Here is a 21,803-nt window from a genome sequence, read left to right on the forward strand (position 1 = left end):
TGTCTATTGTGAAGAATTTGGCAAAGGAGTTGAGTCTGAGTGCCCCAATGAGGGGGGTGATCAGAATTCTGGCTCAGGATAAAAGAGGGTGTCTAGGTCAGGCGTGGTGGCTCACACCTATAATCCCAGCACTTTGGGAGGCTGAGGCAGGAGGATTGCTTGAGCCCAGGAGTTTAAGGCCAGCCTGGACAACATGGGGAAACCCCATCGCTGACAAGAAATACAAAATATTAGCCAGGCATGGTGGTGTGAGCCTGTAAGGCCCAGGCAGGAGAATCACTTGAGGCCAGGAGTTTGAGACCAGCCTGGCCAACATGGTGAAACCCTATCTTTGCTAAAAATAAAAAAATTAGCCAGGCATGGTGGTGCACACCTGTACTCCCAGGTACTTGGGCAGCTGAGGCACAGGAATCACTTGAACTCAGGAGGTGGAGGTTGCAGTGAGCTGAGATTGCACCACTGCACTCCAGCCTGGGTGACAGAGTGAGACTGTCTCAAAAATAAAAATAGAATTGTGTGGCCGGGCACGGTAACTCATGCCTGTAATCCCAGCACTTTGGGAGGCTGAGGCGAACGAATTACTTGAGGTCAGGAGTTCGAGACAAGCCTGGCCAACATGGTGAAATCCCATCTCTGTTAAAAATGCAAAAATTAGCCAGGCGTGCTTTTGGGAGCCTGTAATCCCAGCTACTCAGGAGGCTGAGGCAGGAGAATCACTTGAACCTGGGAGGCGGAAGTTGCAGTGAGCCAAGATTGCGCGCCATTGCACTCCAGCCTGGGCAACAGAGTGAGACTCTGTCTCAAAAAAAAAAATTGTGTTTAGTGAATGACTATTTCAGGAACCACTAAAATTAGTTATCCTGTAGACTGGACTGGCCCATTTGTGTCTATAGGGCTGAGTGAACCAAAGCTGGGCTTTGTCTCACTCTTTGCTGCAGTTCTCTTTTTCTCGGTAGTCACAGAAGGGACACTTACCAGAGCTTGTGCATTGACATTGGTTGTCCCAGGACGAGTGGCTAGAGTTTCCTGTACAGAGCATATAGGGTGACCCGCTTTTTATTCTGCGGAAACCTCTCTTGCATTCACAGTTCAACATGGTTCCTTCCTTGTAGGCCACGGCTTTGAATGTGGCATGTGTGATTTTTGGCGGGTCATCGTCACAGAGCTCTGCAAAGCAAAAGAAGACTATTAGGAGCTCAAGAGGCCTCTAGCAAGTACTCACATATTTAATCCTATAATAACTTTCATCACATATTTCTTCACTTTATTTAAAAGATGGTATGCCCCACTTTTTGTGAGAAAGGAACTAAGGCTGCTACCATTGTTCTTCAGAAACCTTTGAATCAGAGCTGGCTCAAAAGTTAGCTACGACCAAGCTCCTCTCCAAAGCACAATGTATTTCAAACTAGATGAGTAGAAATTAATGAGGTTTTATTCTGAATATGCCTCATGTCAAGCAAGTACGGAGAGAGGAGGGCCAAGGAAAGTGAAGAAAGGAAGGAGCAAAGTTACGTACATTTAATTGAGGGGCAAAATGTGTCTGTGCAAAATACTTTTCAGGATATACAAATTGTTAGACTTTCTATAATTAATGACTCTGTGCCATTTTTTGAGAAATATACAGAAAGAACGTCACTCAATGTCTGGCAAATAGGAAATGTGTGTTTCTCACCCACCTGCTCACCTCTGAGTTCACCAAATACCTTCTTATATTATGAAGACCTTACCCTCCCTCAGTCTGAAAAATGGACCCTGGAATCTCACTAAAGACACCAGAAGCAGTGGTCAAACATTAAACTGTTACAAGGAAAAGTGGCACAGGTCTAATCAGAAAAATAATTCCATTGCCTACTTTGCAACAGTTTCTCTGCTTTAAGAGATTAGATTTTGGGGGGAAATATCACATGCTGGATAAAGGAAGTGGACGGGGAGATGACAGGGACAGGAAGAGGCAGGAAAGCAGAAGTCTGTGGCCTCTCCATCGATGGAAGCCCACACGGAGGCTGATCAGGGCTGCTGGCTGTACTCATGGCTGTGGGTTGGCCGGTTGTGTATTAGTCGTTCAGGTTGAGTGAAGCTTCTCTATGCACTTAGTTTCTGCCCAGCATCTTGTCATCTAGAAGACCATCCCCATCCAATGACTCAGGACTCTCCTGACACCCCTAAGAACTGAAGGTAGCAAGGCTGGGCGCAGTGGCTCATGCCTGTAATCCCAGCACTTTAGGAGGCCAAGGGTAGATCACATGAGATCGGCAGTTGGAAACCAGCCTGGCCAGCCTGGTGAAAACCACAGTCTCTACTAAAAATACAAAACAATTAGCCAGGTGTGGTGGCATGTGCCTGTGGTCCCACTTACTCGGGAGGCTGAGAGGCTGAGGCAGGAGAATCGCTTGAACCCGGGAGGCGGAGGTTGCAGTGAGTCGAGATCACGCCACTGCACTCCAGCCTAGGTGACACAGCGAGACTCTGTCTCCAAAAAGAAAACAAAACAAAACAAAAGGAACCAAAGGTAGGGAGAAATCAGACAGCTTGGCCCATCTCTAACCAACAAGGGACTAAGCAAAAGCAATTTAAATGGGCTCCATGGGCTAGAAATTACGGTGGAACAGGAACAGGCAACGTAAGTGCTCACTAAATTCTGGTAATCTCATGATAAGGCAAGAGCAGCAGCATGGTGGGAAGGGAGAAAGATGGGTTTCTAACTTCTAGCTCCAGCAGTTTACAAGCTACATAGTTTTATTGTTTTACTTCTCTAAGGCTCAGTTTTGTGGTGTAATAATAATTATTTTATTGATTTAATGATTACAGCAAATAATATAATAAGGTAACTTGATGAAAGCCCAGAAAATAACAGAGGTGGAATAGATGGTAGTTCTGTTCCTTTCCTTTTTTTCACTGTCCAGAAAAAGAGAATGGTAATTCAGATAGAGACTGGACTGACGTTTACTTTAACCTTTAACTTCCGCAAAAGATTGTCTCTCTGTACTTCTCATATCACTGGTACCATTTGTTGGCACTTATTATAGATCAACACCAACCAATATTTTACGTATCAGAAGATAAATCTGTTGCTAAAGCCAGACATGGATAATAATCAGAAAAACCAGTGAAGACTTCTGCTTCCAGCCATCACAGAGTAACTGGGACCAAAACTTACGTTTCTGCTGAAACAGCTGTGAAACCAGCCCAAACGTATGCAGCAAGTGCTTTCAGGTGCTGAACAACAGGCAGCTCAGGGCTACATGATTTGGGAGGAGGGAAACACACGAGAGGCGCCCACGGTTGCCCTGGCTTCCTTCTTGGGGTGCTTTCCTCCCAGGCAGCACCCAAGTGGAGCCCAAGCAGAGTGGTGGGCTCATTGACGTGACATGACTGGGATTTGTGGGGTGGGGCTCTGGAGAGGGCACTACATGAAGGGTGCTCAAAAAGTATGTATAGGGGTCCACCCCAGGTTCTTAGCCAAGAGCTGGTCTGAACCTGAACAGGGCAGAACTTAGAGAGACTTAGCCCTGATCGTCCATTGTGAGGGCTAAGAGAAGAATAGTTATACTAAGTTTTGTTTATAAAAACAGGTGTCTGAGCTGTGGGTTGTAGTTTTCCAATCCTGCTCTAGAGAAAGAGACACCCCTAGGATGAATTTCAAAACCGAAATAGACCCGCCCTTACAAAGATTAAAACCAAGCCTAATAGACAAGAGGATGTGCTAGTCATTTACCTGCCTGTCAGAGCAAAATGCATTACCTTTTAAAGGACCACAAGATAATCCAGACCCTTTATAATGTATAGTTCATAATATCCAGCAAGTTAAAAGAAAATCTAGACATGTGAAGAAACAGGAAAATGTGACCTACTTGACCTACTCAAAAAAGTGCTCAATAGAAACAGACTCGTAAGATTGACTGGGTGCGGTGGCTCATGCCTGTAATCCCAGCACTTTGCGGGGACAAGGCAGGCAGATCACCTGAGGTCAGGAGTTAGAGACCAGTCTGGCCAACATGGTGAAACCCCATCTCTACTAAAAATACAAAAAATCAGCCGAGTGTGGCGGCGCATGCCTGTAGTCCCAGGTCCTCAGGAGGCTGAGGCAGGAGAATTGCTGGAGCCTGGGAGGTGGAGGTTGCAGTGAGCCAAGCACCCCAGCCTGGGTTACAGAGCGAGTGAGAGTCTGTCAAAAAAAAAAAAAAAAAATCAGACCCCTAAATTGACCCAGATTTTGGAATTAGCACAAAAGGAGTTTAAAACAGTCGTAATAAGTATGCTCAATGTTTTAAAGCAGAGGTCAGTAAACTACGACCTGCAGATTTGCTGCCATTTATTTATTTATTTATTTTTGAGACAGAGTTTTGCTCTTGTTGCCCAGGCTGGAGTGCAATGGTGCAATCTTGGCTCACTGCAACCTCTGCCCCCTGGGTTCAAGCGATTCTCCTACCTCAGCCTCCCAAGTAGCTGGGATTACAGGCATGCGCCAACATGTCCGGCTAATTTTTGTGTTTTTAGTAGACATGAGGTTTCACCACGTTGGCCAGGCTGGTCTTGAACTCCTGACCTCAGGTGATTCACCTGCCTCGGCCTCCCAAAGTGCTAGGATTACAGGAGTGAGCCACCATGGTCAGTGGTTTATTTTTATAAATAAAGTTTTATTGGAAGAAAGACACACCCATTTATTTACATTTTGTCTATGGCTGCTTTTCTGCTATAATGGCAGAGTTGAGTAGTTGCAGTGGAGTAACATGGCCAGGTAGCCTAAAATATTTACTCTCTGACCCTTTCAGAAAAAAATTGCCAACTGCTAATTTAAAGAAAAAATGGTTGTAATGAGTGTAACAATAGGATATCTCAGTAGATAAATGAAAACTAGTAAGTTTTTCTTTTGAAATGGAGTCTTCCTCTGTTGCCCAGGCTGGAGTGCAGTGGTGTAATCTTGGCTCACTGAAACCTCTGCCTCCCAGGTTCAAGTGATTCTCCTGCCTCAGCCTCCCAAGTAGCTAAGATTACAGGTGCATGGCACCATGCCTGGCTAATTTTTGTATTTTTAGTAGAGACAGGGTTTCACCATGTTGACCAGGCTGATCTCGAATTCCTGACCTCAGGTGATCAACCTGCCTCGGCCTCCCAAAGTGCTGGGATTACAGGTGTGAGCCACCATGGCCAACCAATATTTTTAAAAATAAGAAAATAAAACTAAAAGTTACAGTATCTGAAATGAGCCTAGCCAGGGCTTGAAGGCAAATCAATAGAAATTATCCAAACTGATGAACAGAAGAAATTTGAAATAGAATAGACCTTTGGCATCCTGTGAGACAATATCAAATAGCCTAACCTACATTTCATTGAATCCCAAGGAGAGAGGAGAGAAAGAATGGAGCAGAAAAAATATATGAAGAAATAATGGCCAAAAATGTTTGAAATTTGATGACAGATATGGATTTACAGATCCAGATGTTCACTGCACCAAGCAGGATACGGATAAAGAAGAGCACATCTAGGTACATCACAGCTACACTGCTGAAAACCAAAGAGCACATCTAGATACATCACAGGTAAACTGCTGAAAACCAAAGATAATGAGAACATCTTAAAAGCGGTGAGAGGAAAAGGACACATACCTACAGGGGAACAATGATGAATAACAGCTGACTTCTCAATAGAAACAATGGAAGCCAGAAAACAATGGCACAACATATGCAAAGTTTTAAAAGAAAAAACCCCATCAGCCTTGAAATCTACCTAGAGACAATATCCTCCAAAAACGAGGGTGAACTTAGTATATTTTTAGATAAAAGAAAGCTTAGAGAATTTATTATGGCACATTTGCATTATGCTAAAGAAAAATTTTCAAGCAACAGAGAAATTACACTAGCTAGCAACATAAATCTACATGAAGTAATAAAGAACACTGATACATATTTAGATAAGTGAAAAGACCACTTTTTGTTTTTAACATCTTTGAAAGACAACTGTTTAAAACAAAAATAATAATATGGTATGGTGGGTTCTGTTGAACATGCAGTTCTAGTATAAAAGTTAGGAAGAATGGAATTGTACTGTTTTAGGTTTTTATATCATATAGAAAATGGTACAATATTAAGTAAGTAGATTGTGATAAGCTAAGGATGCATACTGAATAGCCTAGAGAAACCACCAAATAATACCACAAAGAGTGTAGCTAAAAAGAATATTAAATTTGGTGAGCCAAACTGAAGAGAGAAAAGGAAGAATAGAGTAATAAACACAGAAAGGGAACAACTAAGAAACAGATAGCAAGAAGGTGAACTTAAAGCCAGTCCTATCAGTAATTACATTAAATATAAACGGACAAAAATCCATACATTAAAAGACAGAAACTTTCAGACTGGATTAAACAGCAGTGCCCAATTATATGCTGTCTTCAAGAGAACACACTTTAAATACAATAAAAATGATGGGTTGAGAAAAAAGGATAGAAAGAGACATAATCTACAAAGGTAAGCATAAGGAAGCTGGTGTGGTTATATTAATATCAGGAAGTAGATTCCAAGATAAGGAACATTATTCTCAGATAACATGATTGTTTACATAAAATTACTGAGGAATCTGCAAAATGACTACTAGAATTTAGCAAGTTAGCAATTTCAGTATATATATATATATATATATATATATATAAAATCACTTGTAGTTCTATATACTGACACAACCAATTAGAAAATTAAAAATTAAAAACAATTGTATTTACAATTACATCAAAAAACATAAAATGTTTATAAATAAGTCTACCAAAAACTTGTAATACCACTAAACTGAAAACTCTGAAATATTGCTGAGACATATTTTAAAAGAATTAAGCAAATGGAAAAATATACAATCTTTATAGATTGGAACATTTATTTAAAAAATCTATTCACCTTAAATTGATCAATTAATTCAAGGCAACTGCAGTTTAAAAATCCAACACAATATTTAGTAGAAATTCGGAAGTTATTTCTAAACCTCCTTAGAAACTCAAAAGACCTAGAATATCTAAGACAATCATAAAGATGTACACATTTAGAGGATTCATGACATCTGATATTCAGGCTTTCTGTAAAACTATGGAAATCAAGGCAGCATAGTATTGGCATAAAGACAAACAGTAATGAAACAGAGCAGAAAGTCCTGAAATGGACTCACTCATGTTTGTTCAACTGATTTTTTTTTTAAACAAATAAATGTGCCAAGGAAGTTCAATGAGAAAGGAAAAATCTTTTCAACAAATGCTTCTGGAACAAATGGATAAATGTATGAGAAAAAACCTCACCTCTTATGCAAGAATTAATTGTATTATTTGTATAAAGATAAAGATCTACATACTAGGTCTATACCTTATAGATGTAACCATAAAAGGCAAAACTACAAAGATTTTAGAAGAAAATAAAGGCAAATGACTTTGCAGGTTGGAGATAGGCAAAGATTGCTTATAGAGGATGCAAAAGCACTAACTATAAAAGAAAAAAATTGAAAATGTCTACTCATTCAGAGACATTAAGAAAATGAAAAAGACTGAGAGAAAATATTTGCAATATATTTATTTGTCACAAACACTTGTGTCCAGAATATATAAAGAACAACAAAGCAATAGTAAAAGGCAAACAGCCCAATAAATGGGCAAAGACTTGAACAGCCACTTCCCCAAAGAAGATATATGATTATCAATAAACACTTGAAAGTGTGCTTAATATCGGGTATCAATAAAATGCAAATCGAAAACCATGATGAGATAGCCCATTAGGGAAATGGAGGAAATTGATAAAAGACTGATAAACCAAACACTGGAGAGGAAGTAGAGCTACCGGAACTCTCTTACATTACTGGTGGAAGTGTAAGTAATGCAATTACTTTGGAACACTATTTGAAAGTATTTTGGCTGGGCATGGTGGCTCATGCCTGTAATCTCAGCACTTTAGGAGGCTGAAGCAGCTGGATCATTTGAAGTCAGGAGTTCGAGACCACCTTGGTCAACATGGTGAAACCCTGTCTCTACTAAAAATACAAAAATTAACCAGGCATGGTGGTGCATGGCTGCAATCCCAGCTACTCTGGAGGCTGAGGCAGGAGAATCACTTAAGCCCAGGAGGCAGAGGTTGCAGTGAGCTGAGATCATGCCACTGCACTCCAGCCTGGGCAACAGAGTGAGACTCTGTCTCAAAAACAAACAAACAAAAACAAACAAACAAACAAAAAGAAAGTATTTTTATTGAAGTTAAATATATATCTACCCTACAATTCAGCAATTCTACTCCTAGGTATTTATCTAAGAGGAATGAAGGGATATGTCTACAGAAAGACTTTTATAAAATATTTATTTACTTCTTTCTTTTATTAAGCCCCTTCCATTCTAGGACATAGTAGCTTTATTAATAATAATCAACTCAATAATTCAAATGTCCATCATTGGGAGAACAGATAAGTAGCTTATGATATTGTCATACTATAGAAACCACTCAAAAACAAAAAATAATGAACTATTGATATGGGCAATTGATAAATCTCAAAAATGTTATGTTGAACAAAATAAGCTAAACACAAAATAGTGCACACACTTTGCTTTCATTTATACGAAGTCCAAAAAAAGACAAAAGTTATATCCAGAGACAGAAAGCAGACAGTGGTTTCTTGTGGTAGGTGGGTATTGACCAGAAGGCAGAAGTGATGGAAACGTTTATGCAGCTGTACACATTTGTCAAAACTCATCGAATTGTATGCCTCAGATCTGTGCCTTTCTTTACAAGTAATTTTAGCTCAACAAAATCAATGAGAAGCATACTTAGCAACTCTTTTGTAATTATTCATTCGCACAAACAGCCAGGATTGACCACAGATGCTTTTGGAATCTGAAATGCCAATCACAAGCCAAGAACATTTCTAAACACATCAATTGGAAAAGAAGGCGACAAATTGTCTTGGAAGCTGTTTTGTGACCTTAGAAACTCTTTAATTCCATGAGGGTGTGTTTTGCTAGATGAGGTAATGGGCATTTTCAGAGTCATCATAAATTAATCTGAGTGTCTGAAGAGGTCATGCGGGGACAAGGGGAGGTTCCAGAACTTCTTATTCTCACAGACTTTCCTTTCATAAAGAATCTTTCCTGGAATTTAGAAACATGACACCTCCAGGTCTGTAGCTCAGTAACCACTAAAGAGCTTGACTGTAATCCTTTTCCCTGAAAGGCCTTGCCAGGAAGTGCCAAAGATCACCTGAAGGCAGCAGGAGGTAGAAGAGTGTGTGGAAAGATACGCTGGAGGGTTGCTCTTTTTCAATCTAATGGGAATAAATTTGGGATTTTTTTTAGCCCTTCTCAGCATAGTGTTATAAAAGCAGCAACAGAACAACATCCAGAAAAAGAATAAAAAATAATTTGTCTAAAAGTCTTGCACAGTAATAACAAAGGAGGATTCCATTTATATGACTCCAAAATGTTGAAATCATCTTTCCCTATATTATCATTCTTTTATTTTTTAAGACAGCATACAACTGCCCTCATTCTCTAGTTTTACTCACTAAGAATGCTAAAAATTACTTCTCAAAATTCAGCTAACAAGGGCTTTTCTCTGCCTTTACACTTCCTCCTGTCTTCCCAGACCCACCTCCTGCTTCTCCCAATGGGTCTTCTCAACATAAATAATTCTCTCCCGGAATATTTTCCAGTTCCCAGCTCTATGCACTCCCCCAGCTCACACCACAAGGGACCTGGGAGCTTGGGAGGCAGACAGAATTTTCCTTAGAAGAGGGGAAGGGGAATATTTTTCTCCCCGTAATTTTAAAGTATTGGCACAATTCTGGATGTAGACATCACCTTCTTCTCTGAGAGTATTTGAAGTGTCTGGTGTCTACGGACTGTGGGAAAATTTGAGATGATCAATTCAGGAGTTGGAGGTGGGGGTATAGGGTGGTAAACACTCCAGGCTTAGAAATTGGGGCTCCCCACCCTGCTTTAGGGTCTTACCCAAAGGGGTTGGCACAGGGCTGAGAAGCAGTGGGGCTCCTGTCCACCCTGCCCAGCACCTACTCCCACCAGGCAACTCAGTGGTATTTAGTCTGCCAGGACTAGCCCAGAAACTTGAATGGGACCCTGAGAGAGCCAAGGGTCCCTTGGGCCCCCCCAGGGGCTTTCTGTTTGCCCTGGGTCTCCCTGTGTGGGCAGGGATGGAGAGTCAGGGCCTGCCTTCACGGCAGTAGGCTCTGAGTTGGCGACTGGCAGCAGGCCAGGTTCTAAGTGGGCTTCCCAAAGCCACACTCAGGCTGGACAGAGCTGCTCTTGCACACGGTTTCTGTGGGCTGGATTTTCTCTGTTGCACACATGCTTAGTATCTGTCTCTCTCTTTGTTCCTGAGTGGTGGGCCCCACATGTGGCTCTGAGCAGGCTGTATCTCCATTCTGGCAATAAAAGTACTCTGGACACTGTTAAGGTGAGAAAAGAAAAGAAATCGGGGCTCCCAGGAGGAAAATCCTGAACCACAGGCTCTGCAGTGAGGTGGCCTTTGCCTTTAGTTTTTGTGCCTTTTATGTGGGCAGAGGGAAAAAGAGACAGCCAGCAGTTTTCATTAATCCTGAAAATGCTGAGGGCTTTGGCCTGGGACCCACACCAAGGGCATAGGCACAGAGTCAAACCGAGCTCTTCTGGTGTTGAGCATGTTCCACATCTTACGTTGGATTTTGCCGTGAATGCTCAGACATGGACAGAATCCCACTTGTTCCTCGTCCTTTTCCACCTCACCTGCATCATTATGGCTGAAATACATGATCATGGGCGTATCTTTCCTTGTGAATTTGTTGCCTCTCTGAGTTCTGTATGCAGCTGAAGGGTAACACCCCTTGGGAGCTTTTGCCTTGTCTAGCTGACACCTTGGCAATTGCAAGTGACTGTGACGGAGAGCTACCTCTTCTGGAATGCATCCTGGAACAGGTCTGGGAGAACGGAGGGTGCAGATGAAGGGCCCTCGACAATGCTTCTCTTTGCACTGTGGGGTTCCCTTTCAATGGACTGCTAGAGATTCAACTTCTCTGTCTCCTCGTGTGCCCGCTGGAAAGGGAGAAGCCAGGCGTTTGTAGTCCTCCTGCCATAGATGACCAGAACGACCTAACCCATGACAAACAGCGACAGGTTTAGGGATTCAAGCCAGCTTTTCTGACTCCCAGGCACCTGCTCTCTCCTTTCGACTGTTGGGACTCTGCTCTCAGTCACTCGTCGCTTTTCCCAGAAGGACAAATGTGCAGCTTCTATGTCTTGGATTTTAAATAAAAGCCGAGGAACTTGGTGAAATGAGGTGGTCTTTGCCTTCCGCATCTCTCTCTGCTCCTCCGGGCAAGAGGCCACATTTTTCTTGCCACTGAGGTTAAGTGAAAACAAAACAAAACAAACAAACAAACAAAAAGCGACCCTATTCACAGTAAAGATAAGCAGCAGGCCAGCGGCTCTTCCCTGACGTGGAGTCATGAGCCCTCTTTATTTGATTTTGCCACATACCCGCCGCTCCACTCCCATAATCTGAAAGGTGTCTCTTTACTTTTTATCACTTCATTAGTAGAATTGTTGTGTCCCTTGAGTTAACCAGAAATACCAACCCTAGAAGGAGACGTGAGGGACAGTCATTTTAGAGAGTGGATGCCACTGCTGAAGAAGAAGGACATCCCGGTTGGCTGCTCTAGAGCCAGCAGGACGGTGCTGAGGTTGTTGACAGCAGCGTGTGTGCAGATCCCCCAGGATCTTGCAGATTGGGATTTGACAGGGCAGGTGTGGAGGCTGAGGCTATTTCTAACAAGTTCCCACGTGATGCTAGGGCTGCAGATCCCCAGGCCACACTTGGAGTAGTGAGAGTTTCCAGTGCGCGAAGTCCCGGCTGCTCGCTCAGTCCTCACTCCATCTGCCCGCTTCATGACGACAGGACCCCCATGCCTCCAGTGCACAGTGAGCACTGCTCAATCTGCATCCACAGCGGTTTGTGCCCCGACGCTTTCTCACTCAGCATCTAACAGGGTGCCGTGAAAACGTCACTGGCTGGAGGAAAGGTGGGTGAGTGAGAAACGTTTGTGGGTTGAGTAACTTTTTGTCGTTGTTTTTTTTCTCTGATGTTCAAAGTGAAAGAAAACTCATTTGGCCCCTGCAGCCCATATGAGCAACATGAAAGATAAAGGAAAAAGAGGCTTATAAAGGATGTGGACCGAGTCTGAGATAAGATTCTTTGCCCCTGGGATGAATCAAGGTCAAGTTGTTTTACTCTTAGCCCAGCCAGCCCTGGGTAAAGGCTTCATCGCTCTTCTCTTTCCTATCCATATATCAGAGCTTTAAGCTCTACTTTTACCCAGTGAAGATTAGAATAACGCATGGAGCACAGGAAATGTCTAGAGGATGATTCACTGAGCTTTACAAGGGACACAGGTATGCATCAAGAGCTTGGGCCACTGGGTAAAGAGAGTCTGGTTCTTGCTCTAACGTGGTTCATCTTCTGCGTCAGAATCAGACAGATTGTGGGTGTCAGAGATCCGAATCTTCCTCTTGTTCCAGTCACTGGCTCCCTGTGGTCCCTTCTCATTTCAGATGCTCTGTCTGTAACATGAAATGAAAAAAATTCCTCCCAGACCCCTAGCCAAGTTTCACCTTAAGCTCGTTGACTCACAGAGGAAATCCCTATAGGAGACTGGAAAGAAGATGTTGGAGCCAGAGGCTATCTTTGATTGTCAGGTGAGGTTTACTGTTTAATAAGAACTCCAAAGATATGCATAATATCAAAGGTTGTCTCTCGCTTCCTTGGGAAACTCAAACCAGCAGTTTAGGCCTTTAGAAAGTAAGTGGTTTGGGTGCAAAATAAAATACCGCAGAACATGTCAAACATCCCTTTTAATGGTATCATAGAATATAGGAACGAGAAGAGACCTTAAAGATCATTTAGGCCAACCTCTACATCTTCTAGATAAGAACACTGAGCCTGTGGTCATTCCACAAGTTTGTGGCAAGCCTTGGATTACAACAGATCACCAGGTTCCCTGACTCCTAGTTCAGTGCTTTTCCAACACCCAGAATCATAATCTTCAGGAAGGAGCATGCTTTTCACCTATCTGTTGAAGGTTATCTCTCACAAAGAGGTGGAGCTATGTCTAAACTATCTGGGTGCTGGGAGGTGTTTGTGTGATGTTGTGGTTTAGTTCAGATTATTATCTTTGAAGAAGTCAGAGGGCCCAGGCCCTTTATTTGGGGTTATCTATGTAATAATAACTATGATATCTGATCCCTGCATATGTGCTGCTTCTTTGCATATATTACCTTCAGTGCTCATTATGGCTCTGAAAGGTGGATATTGTCATCCCCGCTTTACAAAGCAAGAGATTGAGGTTCAGAGAGATTAAGTAAGTTGCCTAAACCACACAGCTCAAGGTGATGGGACAGGAGTCACGTGAAAGTCTACCATTGCTGCCCTCATGTCAGCCTTCTAAAAAATCTCACTTTTACTTTCAGGAAATTCTTTCAAATAGCAAACATAAATGCACACAAAGAAGCAAGGAGGAAGAAGACAGAACTGTGTAGAAAAGGTTTGTGGAGGCAATTTGTTCTAAGGTTATTTATTATTTGAGAAGAAGGCTATTGTATTGGCTAAATCTGGGCTTTATAAAGTCTGGATTCACGTTAAAATGTTAAAAATTACATCTAAAATGACAGAGTAAAGTGAATAACTTACAAGCTATTGGGAAAAAAGAATAAAATAGGATAAAAACTTACTTAAATCAAAAGAAGGGGAAAATGCATAGAAAGAGAAGGTAAAAAGTAAAGAACAAAATAAGACAGTGGAAATTCATCAAACTATATCAGTAATAATTACCAATGTAAATAGACTAACTATAGTTAAAGAATGTTGGACTACATATATTTTTTAAAATATGCAGTTATATGCTGTTCATAAGAGACATGCTTAAAGCATAAAGGCTCCAAAAGTTTGAAACTAAAAGAATGGACAATTGATTCCAAGGAATTATGTTAACATCAGACTTCAAGGCAAAAGCATTAATAGAAATACAGAAGTCAGTATGTATTGCTAAAGGTTCAATTCACCAGGAAAACATAAAAATGCTATATGTTATGCACTCAAAAACATTACTTCAAAATATACAAAACAAGAACCAGGAAAACATAACACTTACATACTTCTATGCACCCAACAACATAACTTCAAAATACACAAAGCAAGTATTGACAAAACAAGGATAAATTTAGAAATCTACTATCATAATGAGAAATTTTAACAGTGTCTTCCTTTATGATGGATAGGTCAAACAGACAGAAAATCAGTAAGAACAATCAAATGTCATAACCACAATTAACAAATTTGATTCCAACAATAGCAGAGCCCACTCTTTTTTCAAGCACACATGGGACATTTACAAGACAGTAGAGGAGTTGAAGGCAAGTTAGGGGCAAAAGAGTGGGTATCTATGGGGTAGGAAAATGGAAGTCTAGATAAGGAATAAACAGAAGGAAATGTTGAAGGGAAAGCTCTGGGTGTCAGAATCTTCCTCCTGCTTCAGTCACTGGCTCACTGTGGTCCCTTCTCATTTCAGATGCTCTGTCTGTAACATGAAATGAAAAGAATTCCTCCCAGACCCCTAGCCAAATTTCACAATACCTTAAGCTCATTGACTCCCAGAGGAAATCCCTGTGGGAGACTGGAAAGAGTTTGTTGGAACCAGAGGTTAGGTGAAGTTGACTCTTGTGAGAATCTGAGCTTCTTTAGATTTGGATTTACCAGCCTGAAAAGTGTAATACCATCTTTTGGTACAGAGTTGTTTTGTTTTGTTTTGTTGTTTTTTGAGACAGGGTCTTGCTTTGTCACCCAGGATGGAGTACAGAGGCCCAGTCACAGCTAACTGCAGCATTAACTTCCTGGTCTCAAGCTATCCTCCTGCCTCACTGCCTCAGCCTCCTGAGTAGCTGAAACTATAAGCGTGCATCACTGTGCCCAGCTAATTTTTGTATTTTTTATAGAGATGGGGTCTTGCAATGTTGCTCAGGCTGGTCTCAAATTCTTGGGCTCAACTGATCCACCTGCCTTGGCCTCCCAGAGTGTTGGGATTACAGTCATGAGCCACCACCCCCAGCCAAGTTTTTTATTTTTATTTTACCAAAGATTTTTTATAACATTCCTTTGCATGGTATTATAATCTCATTCAGTGATCAAGACATGTAGGCTGAGAATCTTAGTCACTTGTTGAAAGTTACACAGCTAGGCTGGGCATGGTGGTGCACGCCTATAATCCCAGCACTTTGGGAGGATGAGGTGGGCAAATCACTTGAGCCTAGGAGTTTGAGACCAGCCTGGGCAACACAGAGAGACCCTGTCTCTACAAAAGGTACAAAATTTAGCTGGGCATAGTGGTGTGCGCCTGTGGTCCCAGCTACTCGGGAGTGTGAGTTGGGAGGATCGCTTGAGCCCAGGAGGGAAAGGCTGCAACGAGATTGCTTCACTGCACCCCAGCCTGGGGGACAGAGTGAGACCCTGTCTCAACAAAAAAAAAAAAAAAAAAAGGAAAGAAAGAAGTTACATAATTTGTAGTGCAGACCAGTATCAGAGATGGAAAGATGAGGTGCTACCTCTACAGACTGCAGACAAAATCTACAGTCCTCTACCTCTGCTGCCACCTAACCCCTGGAGATACTGAGAATTAGGTCAGGTGGCTTATTCACTTGATGGCTCTTTCTCACTTACTCTCAACTTTCTCCTTGGCTTTTGCACTCCCTCAACTTTCCTTTTTCACATGTCAAAATTTCCCCATTTGCACTCATCATTTGCTCTTTATTCTTTCTTTCTTTCTATTTTTTTTTTTTTTTTTGAGACAGAGGTTAGCTCTGTTACCCAAACTGGAATGCAGTGGCACGATGTCGGCTCACTGCAACCTCCGCCTCCCAGGTTCAAGCGATTCTCCTGCCTCAGGCTCCTGAGTAGCTGAGATTACAGGCACCCACCACCACACCCAGCTAATTTTTGTATTTTTAGCAGAGATGGGGTTTCACCTTATTAGCCAGGCTGGTCTTAAACTCCTGACCTCAGATGATCCGCCCGTCTCGGCCTCCCAAAGTGCTGGGATTACAGGTGTGAGCCACCGCACCCGGCCCATTTGCTCTTTTTTCTGTGGTTATCTCTCTAACGTGAATTCCCCCACTATGCACTGTGCCCCCCGCCAGTTACCCTCTCTCTGAGGGTCTCACCGGGTCCCCTCCGCAACTGATGAGCATCCCAGGTACTTAAAGGTCCTCCCAGCAATCAGTCCTCTTTTCCTCACAAGTCAATACCTCCTGAGAGTCGTGTGCCTCACTGTTTCTACTTCCTCTCGAACCACTCATCCCATGACCTTCTGGTGCGTCTTCTGCTTCCACTGGAACTATTTTAACAAAGTGCACCAAGAAGCTCCTAGTGGCCAAGCCCAGTAGTGTTCATTCTCCTCAAAATTCCTGCCTAAAATTTCATTTTTGGTATCGTAAGAATCACAATCTCCTGGTTCCTCATCTCTTTGGCTTTCTTTCTCTGAATGCTCATTTAATTTGCATCTTTGCTCATTTAACCTGCATCTTAAAAATGCCTGAATCCCAGCACTTCAGGAGGCCGAGGCAGGTGGATCACCTGAGGTCAGGAGTTCAAGACCAGCTTGGTCAACATGGTGAAACCCCATCTCTACTAAAAATACAAAACATTAGTCGGGCATGGTGGTGGGTGCCTGTAATCCCAGCTACTTGGGAGGCTGAGGCAGGAGAATGGCTTGAACCCTGGAGGCAGAGGTTGCAGTGAGCCGAGATCACACCACTGCACTCCAGCCTGGGCAACAACATTACAGACGCCCACCACCAAGCCCGGGTAATTTTTGCGTTTTTAGTAGAGGTGGAGTTTCACCGTGTTGGCCAGGATGGTCTCGATCTCTTGACCTCATGATCCACCCGCCTTGGCCTCCCAAAGTGCTGGGATTACAGGCGTGAGCCACCAAACCCAGCCAACTTTCTAAGCTGAAAAACAATACTTAAAATGTTAATTGATTAAGCTTGATTGTGTCAGAATGAGGAAATAGAGTTTCTTTTGAATTCATATTCTAAGAACTATTTATGAGAACACTGTATTCGGTTGTTTCCTGTCACCTATATTCACAATAATAGATTATAACGGATTTCAATCTACTGAAGCATGGTCGGTTCTCCAGTTGCTATCAACCAAATCACCATGGTTGAATTTGAATACTTCCAGTGATTTTTGGTTGTTGTTGGCTGCCCACATCACCTATTATTTATTTAAACTATCCTATATACAAATACACTTTTATATACAATTACAAATTTTTTCTTAGCCATCATTAAATCAAACCTAAATTTGTGATATATGGTATTGTCTTAGTTGTTCGCTTTGCCTTTTGTCTCTCTTTTCCTAAATCTACCTTTTCTTCCCCAAAGACACTCAAAGACTTAGTGGCATCTTTGGGTTTTTCTCACTCCAATTGACTTTAAAAGAACCCTCATTATTAGTGATCTGATAAAACTGGTAACATAGATAAGGCATACAATTGTTAGAAAAAAGAAGACAAAAATAATCATTCTATGTGAGGAATTTAATTAAGTACTTAGAAAACCCAAGACAGTTAAAGTATTAGAACTATTAAGAGTTTGATAAGATGGCCAGATAGAAAATTCATTTATAAAATTCAACATTTTTTATATATCAGCAATAACCAATCCAAAAATATAATGGAAAATGACATTTTTTAACAGTTGCCAATCCTTAGTTGCCAGAAATGTGCTAAGTTCTGAACAGAAGATCCTAGAACTGGGAGAGATGTTAATTAACTGTGGACTTTTAACATCAAGAGTACTTTGAGAACTTAAAGGGTGAGTTAATTCTAAAAGTAGAATTAAAACATATAATATGCAAACTAGTAGAAGGAAAAGAGAAAATAAAGGAAACTCAATCAACTAATAGAAGACAAGAAAGGATAAATATAACAGTAAAAGAAAAATAATGGTTAATAAAAGTTCAAAGTAAAATAGCATAAATAAGTCCAAATGTAGTACAATAAATATAAATGGATTAAGCTTGCTTGTAAAAGACAGAGATATTCCGACTTAGGGGAAATAATTTTCCCCCAAGTCCTGCACAAGGTCTATTTTTGTTATTTCAAAAGACATCTTTAAAATATAGTGACATGTGAAGATTGAACTAAAGGGCTGGAAAATACATTATATGCAGATATTTAGTAACCAAAAGAAAGCTCAATAGTTACAATAACATAGAAGAAACTAAACCAAAAATGTATTTTCACAGATAAAAATCATTGTGGAAGTTATAATAATTTTGACCCTGTGTACACTCAACAATACATATTGTTGATAAGGTAGCCAGATATAAGAAAGCTCCATAGCTACGATAACATAAGAGAAACTAGACCAAAAAAGCATTTTCACAAATAAAAATTATTCTGGAAGTTATGGTAATCTTGAACATGTATACACTCAACAATACATATGGTTAAGGTGAAGAATTACAAAAAGAAATTAACTCTACAGTCAAACTGGAGAATGTTAACACATTTGCACCTGATTCTAGCAATGTATTAAGAAAAAAAAAATTCTGATCAGTCAGAATTTATTCCAGCAATAGTGAATGGTTTAACGTTGGAAAATCTCTCGATGTACTTAAGTACTTTTACGGTATAAAGGGAGAAAACCTACATGATCATTTTAATAGAAGAAGAAGAGCATCTAATGATGATGAAAAGAATATCCGTTATCGATTAAAAGAAAAAAAAATTTTTAGATAGTAGAAATAGAAGGAAACTTCTTTAACCAATAAATGGTAGACACTGAAATCTTACAGAAAATGACATGTACCTGATACCTTAAAAGCTTTCTATTTAATGGTGGAAACATATATAATTCCTGCTTTTATTCTCTACTGTATTGAACACCCCAGCTAATGCAATGGAACAAGCAAAAGAAATCAGAGGAATAAGAAGTGGATAAGAAAAAATAAAATTGTCATTTATAAATAATAATATCTACCTAGAAAATCCAAGAATCTATAATTATCCAAAGACTTAGTATCCATAATACATAAGGAAGACTTACAAATCGATAAGTAAAAAGCCAACAACCCAATAAAAATAGGGACAAAGGATATGAACAAGGAGGCCACAGAGATGACCAAAAAAACATATGAAAGCATGCTCAATATCACCAGGTATCACTGAAACTTAAGATAGTAATGAGACTTTATTTTATATTATCAGATTGGCAAAAAAATGTTAAAATTTCCCAGTGGTAAGTGATGATGAGGAATATGTGAGGAATTCAGGAAATTTTATAAATTGCTGATGAGGATTGCAAATTAGCATAGCAATTTCAATGAGAAAATTTTAAATATAGCAGTAAAATTAAAGCTGAATCAGTGATTTCACTTCTAGGTATATTCCTAGAGAAATTCTTGCATATGTGCACACATTCAAGGCTGTTTATCAGAGCATTGCTTGTAATAGGGAAAAAGCAGACACAATCTAATTGTCCATCAAAAGAAGGTTAGATTAATAAACTCAGCATTAGCAATAACTGTATTATTATACAATGTAATAATGTACAGTTGTTAAAAAGAATAAACATCAAGAACGAATCTCAAAAACAGTGTTGAGTGAAAAAAGCAAAGTTGCAAAAAGAAACAGTATATCATGCATTTAAGTATAAAATAAAAAACAAACCAGTAGTGTATATTGCATCAGGAGATACAACCCAGGTTCAAGAGAGCAGTTACTGGAAGGGAAGAATGGGATTGGGTTGGACAGAGAGGGAGCTCCACTATATCTATAGCATGTATTTATTTCTTTTTGTTTGTGTTTGTTTTGTTTTTTGAGATGGAATCTTTCTCTGTCACCCAGGCTGGAGTGCAATGGCGAGATCTGGGCTCACTGCAACCTCTGCCTCCCAGTTTCAAGTGATTTTCCTGCCTCAGCCCCCTGAGAAACTGGGATTACAGGTGTCTGCACCACGTCAGGCTAATTTTTTGTATTTTTGATAGAGATGGGGTTTCACTATGTTGACCAGGCTAGTCTTGAACTCCTGACCTCAGGTGATCTACCTGCCTCAGCCTCCCAAAGTGTTGGGATTACAGGCATGAACCATCATGCACGACAAGAGCATGTATTTAAAATAAACAAAAAGGACATGAAACAACCAAGGTAAACTGTAAACATTTACTGAATCCTGATGGTGGGCACATGATGGTTATATTAATCTTCATGTTTTTCTGTATTGTTTGAAATTTTAATAATTTTTAAATATTTATAGAACAAATAGGTTCTTCTTGCCAACCTCCCAAATGTTGATTCTTTACCAAAGCTTCTTCCAAAGGAAGTGATTAGTTCAGGGTCTTTTCCTTCTGTCTGTGGATGTGGAAATTTATCAGAGAAAGAAATCCCCCTCTCCCCCAACTCAGTGGCAAGTCCACAGCCGGAAAGTCTAACTCCCAATTTTATTTATTAAGTCAATCATCCAAATCACCTCTCAGTCCTCAGCAGCTGAATTCAATACAATGATTAAGCCTCGAGCGTCTTCCTAGAGAAGGTGGTAGTGAGGCAGGACAAGCGAGACCCAGGGTGGGGCTTAGCCCGCAAGGGTCCTTGGCTTTGCCCAAGAAGGAATTCAGGGGCAAGCCAGTGGTAGAATGGAAGAAAATAGCTTTATTGAAGTGGCGATGTTGTAGTTCCTGCTGTGCTACAGCTCCGTGACTGCTTCTGCCGAGCAGGGCAACCACATAGGCAGAGAGTGGGAGGTCAGGGCAGTTCTGCATTCATATTTATATCTGCTTTCAATTACATGCAGTTTAAGGGGCAGTTTGTGCAGAAATTTCTAGGGAAGGGCTAGTAACTTTTGGGTCATCTGGTCAGTGCTATGGAAAGGAGCAGGAATGCCTGGGTGTTGCCATGGCAATGGTAAACTGACACGGCACACTCATGGGTGTTCTTATGGAAAGCTGCTTCTGCCCCAATCCTGTTTTTGCTAGTCCTCAATTTGGTCCGGTGTCAGAGCTCTGCCTCTGGAGTTGAGTCCCACCTTCTACCTCAGTAGGAGGATTTTTAAATGGCATAATTACAGAGATATAAAATTTATGTATGCATGTGACCAGAGGAAAAAATAAGAGAATCCAAAATATAAGTGGTAGTATTGGGACTTCACCTACCACTCCCTCTCCACCCATTCTTTTGGCTGGATCAGCACCCAAAAGCAGAGCACAAACCTTGGGCCATGGTAGGTTCTGAATGAGTACTTGAGTGTGTTCGCATTAGCATTGGTGCTGTTACCCATTGATTGGTTCATTCAAACAAACATTCCCCTTCCTTGTTTCATTCAGCAAGCACAAATGTTGAAGGAAATGTGGGAGAAGTAAAGTGCCTGTTTCAGGGCTTGGGGGATTTAAGGAAGTTGCTGTCATCAAAGAAAAGTTGCCTGATTCCCTGGGGAAAGGAGAAGAAGGCCGTGTGCTTCAAGGAGGAGACCTTTGCTTCAAGGAGATCTCCAGGCACTTGAGCACATCTCTGTAGTAATTAGCACAGAAGCACTGTAGTTATTTGTTATCTGACCCACAGTTTCTGAGGCCTGGTTGACTGGGTCAAATAGTCAGAGTTTCCGCAACCCTAAAATGAGTAACTCACAGGGTAAGACCCTTTTGGAGAACGACTGTGCCTTACTCAACACTTGTTAAACAACAACAACACAACGATGGGATGGTGGGGTGGAGGGATCTAGTTATTTTCTCTTTACTTAGAAGGAAAAAAAG

The 21,803-nt window shown here is 41.0% G+C and overlaps 1 protein-coding gene and 1 long non-coding RNA gene across 6 annotated transcripts in view; one reads left to right on the top strand and one right to left on the bottom strand.

Moving 5' to 3' along the window:
- Window positions 1-20,197, top strand: part of LOC102122230 (uncharacterized) — a 50,671-nt gene extending 30,474 nt beyond the window's left edge. The window contains exons 5-7 of one of the 3 annotated variants that reach the window (XR_012417434.1): window positions 12,554-12,697; window positions 13,469-13,542; window positions 19,906-20,197. This is a non-coding gene — a long non-coding RNA (uncharacterized lncRNA). Of the gene's footprint in view, window positions 1-12,553; window positions 12,698-13,468; window positions 13,643-19,905 lie in introns of those variants that run through there. The other 2 variants (XR_012417435.1, XR_012417436.1) reach the window with 2 other exon arrangements.
- Window positions 1-21,803, bottom strand: part of IL2RA (interleukin 2 receptor subunit alpha) — a 51,295-nt gene that overhangs the window by 13,161 nt on the left and 16,331 nt on the right. For all 3 annotated transcript variants that reach the window (XR_012417432.1, XM_045399522.3, XM_045399521.3), the window contains exon 2: window positions 976-1,167. Coding sequence is in view for 2 of the 3 variants with exons in the window: in XM_045399522.3 (XP_045255457.2) it covers window positions 976-1,167 (192 nt within the window). In the remaining variant the exon portion in view is untranslated. The remainder of the gene's footprint in view (window positions 1-975; window positions 1,168-21,803) is intronic.

The sequence above is a fragment of the Macaca fascicularis genome, chromosome 9, assembly GCF_037993035.2.
Source record: "Macaca fascicularis isolate 582-1 chromosome 9, T2T-MFA8v1.1".
NCBI classification, from domain to species: Eukaryota; Metazoa; Chordata; class Mammalia; order Primates; family Cercopithecidae; genus Macaca; species Macaca fascicularis.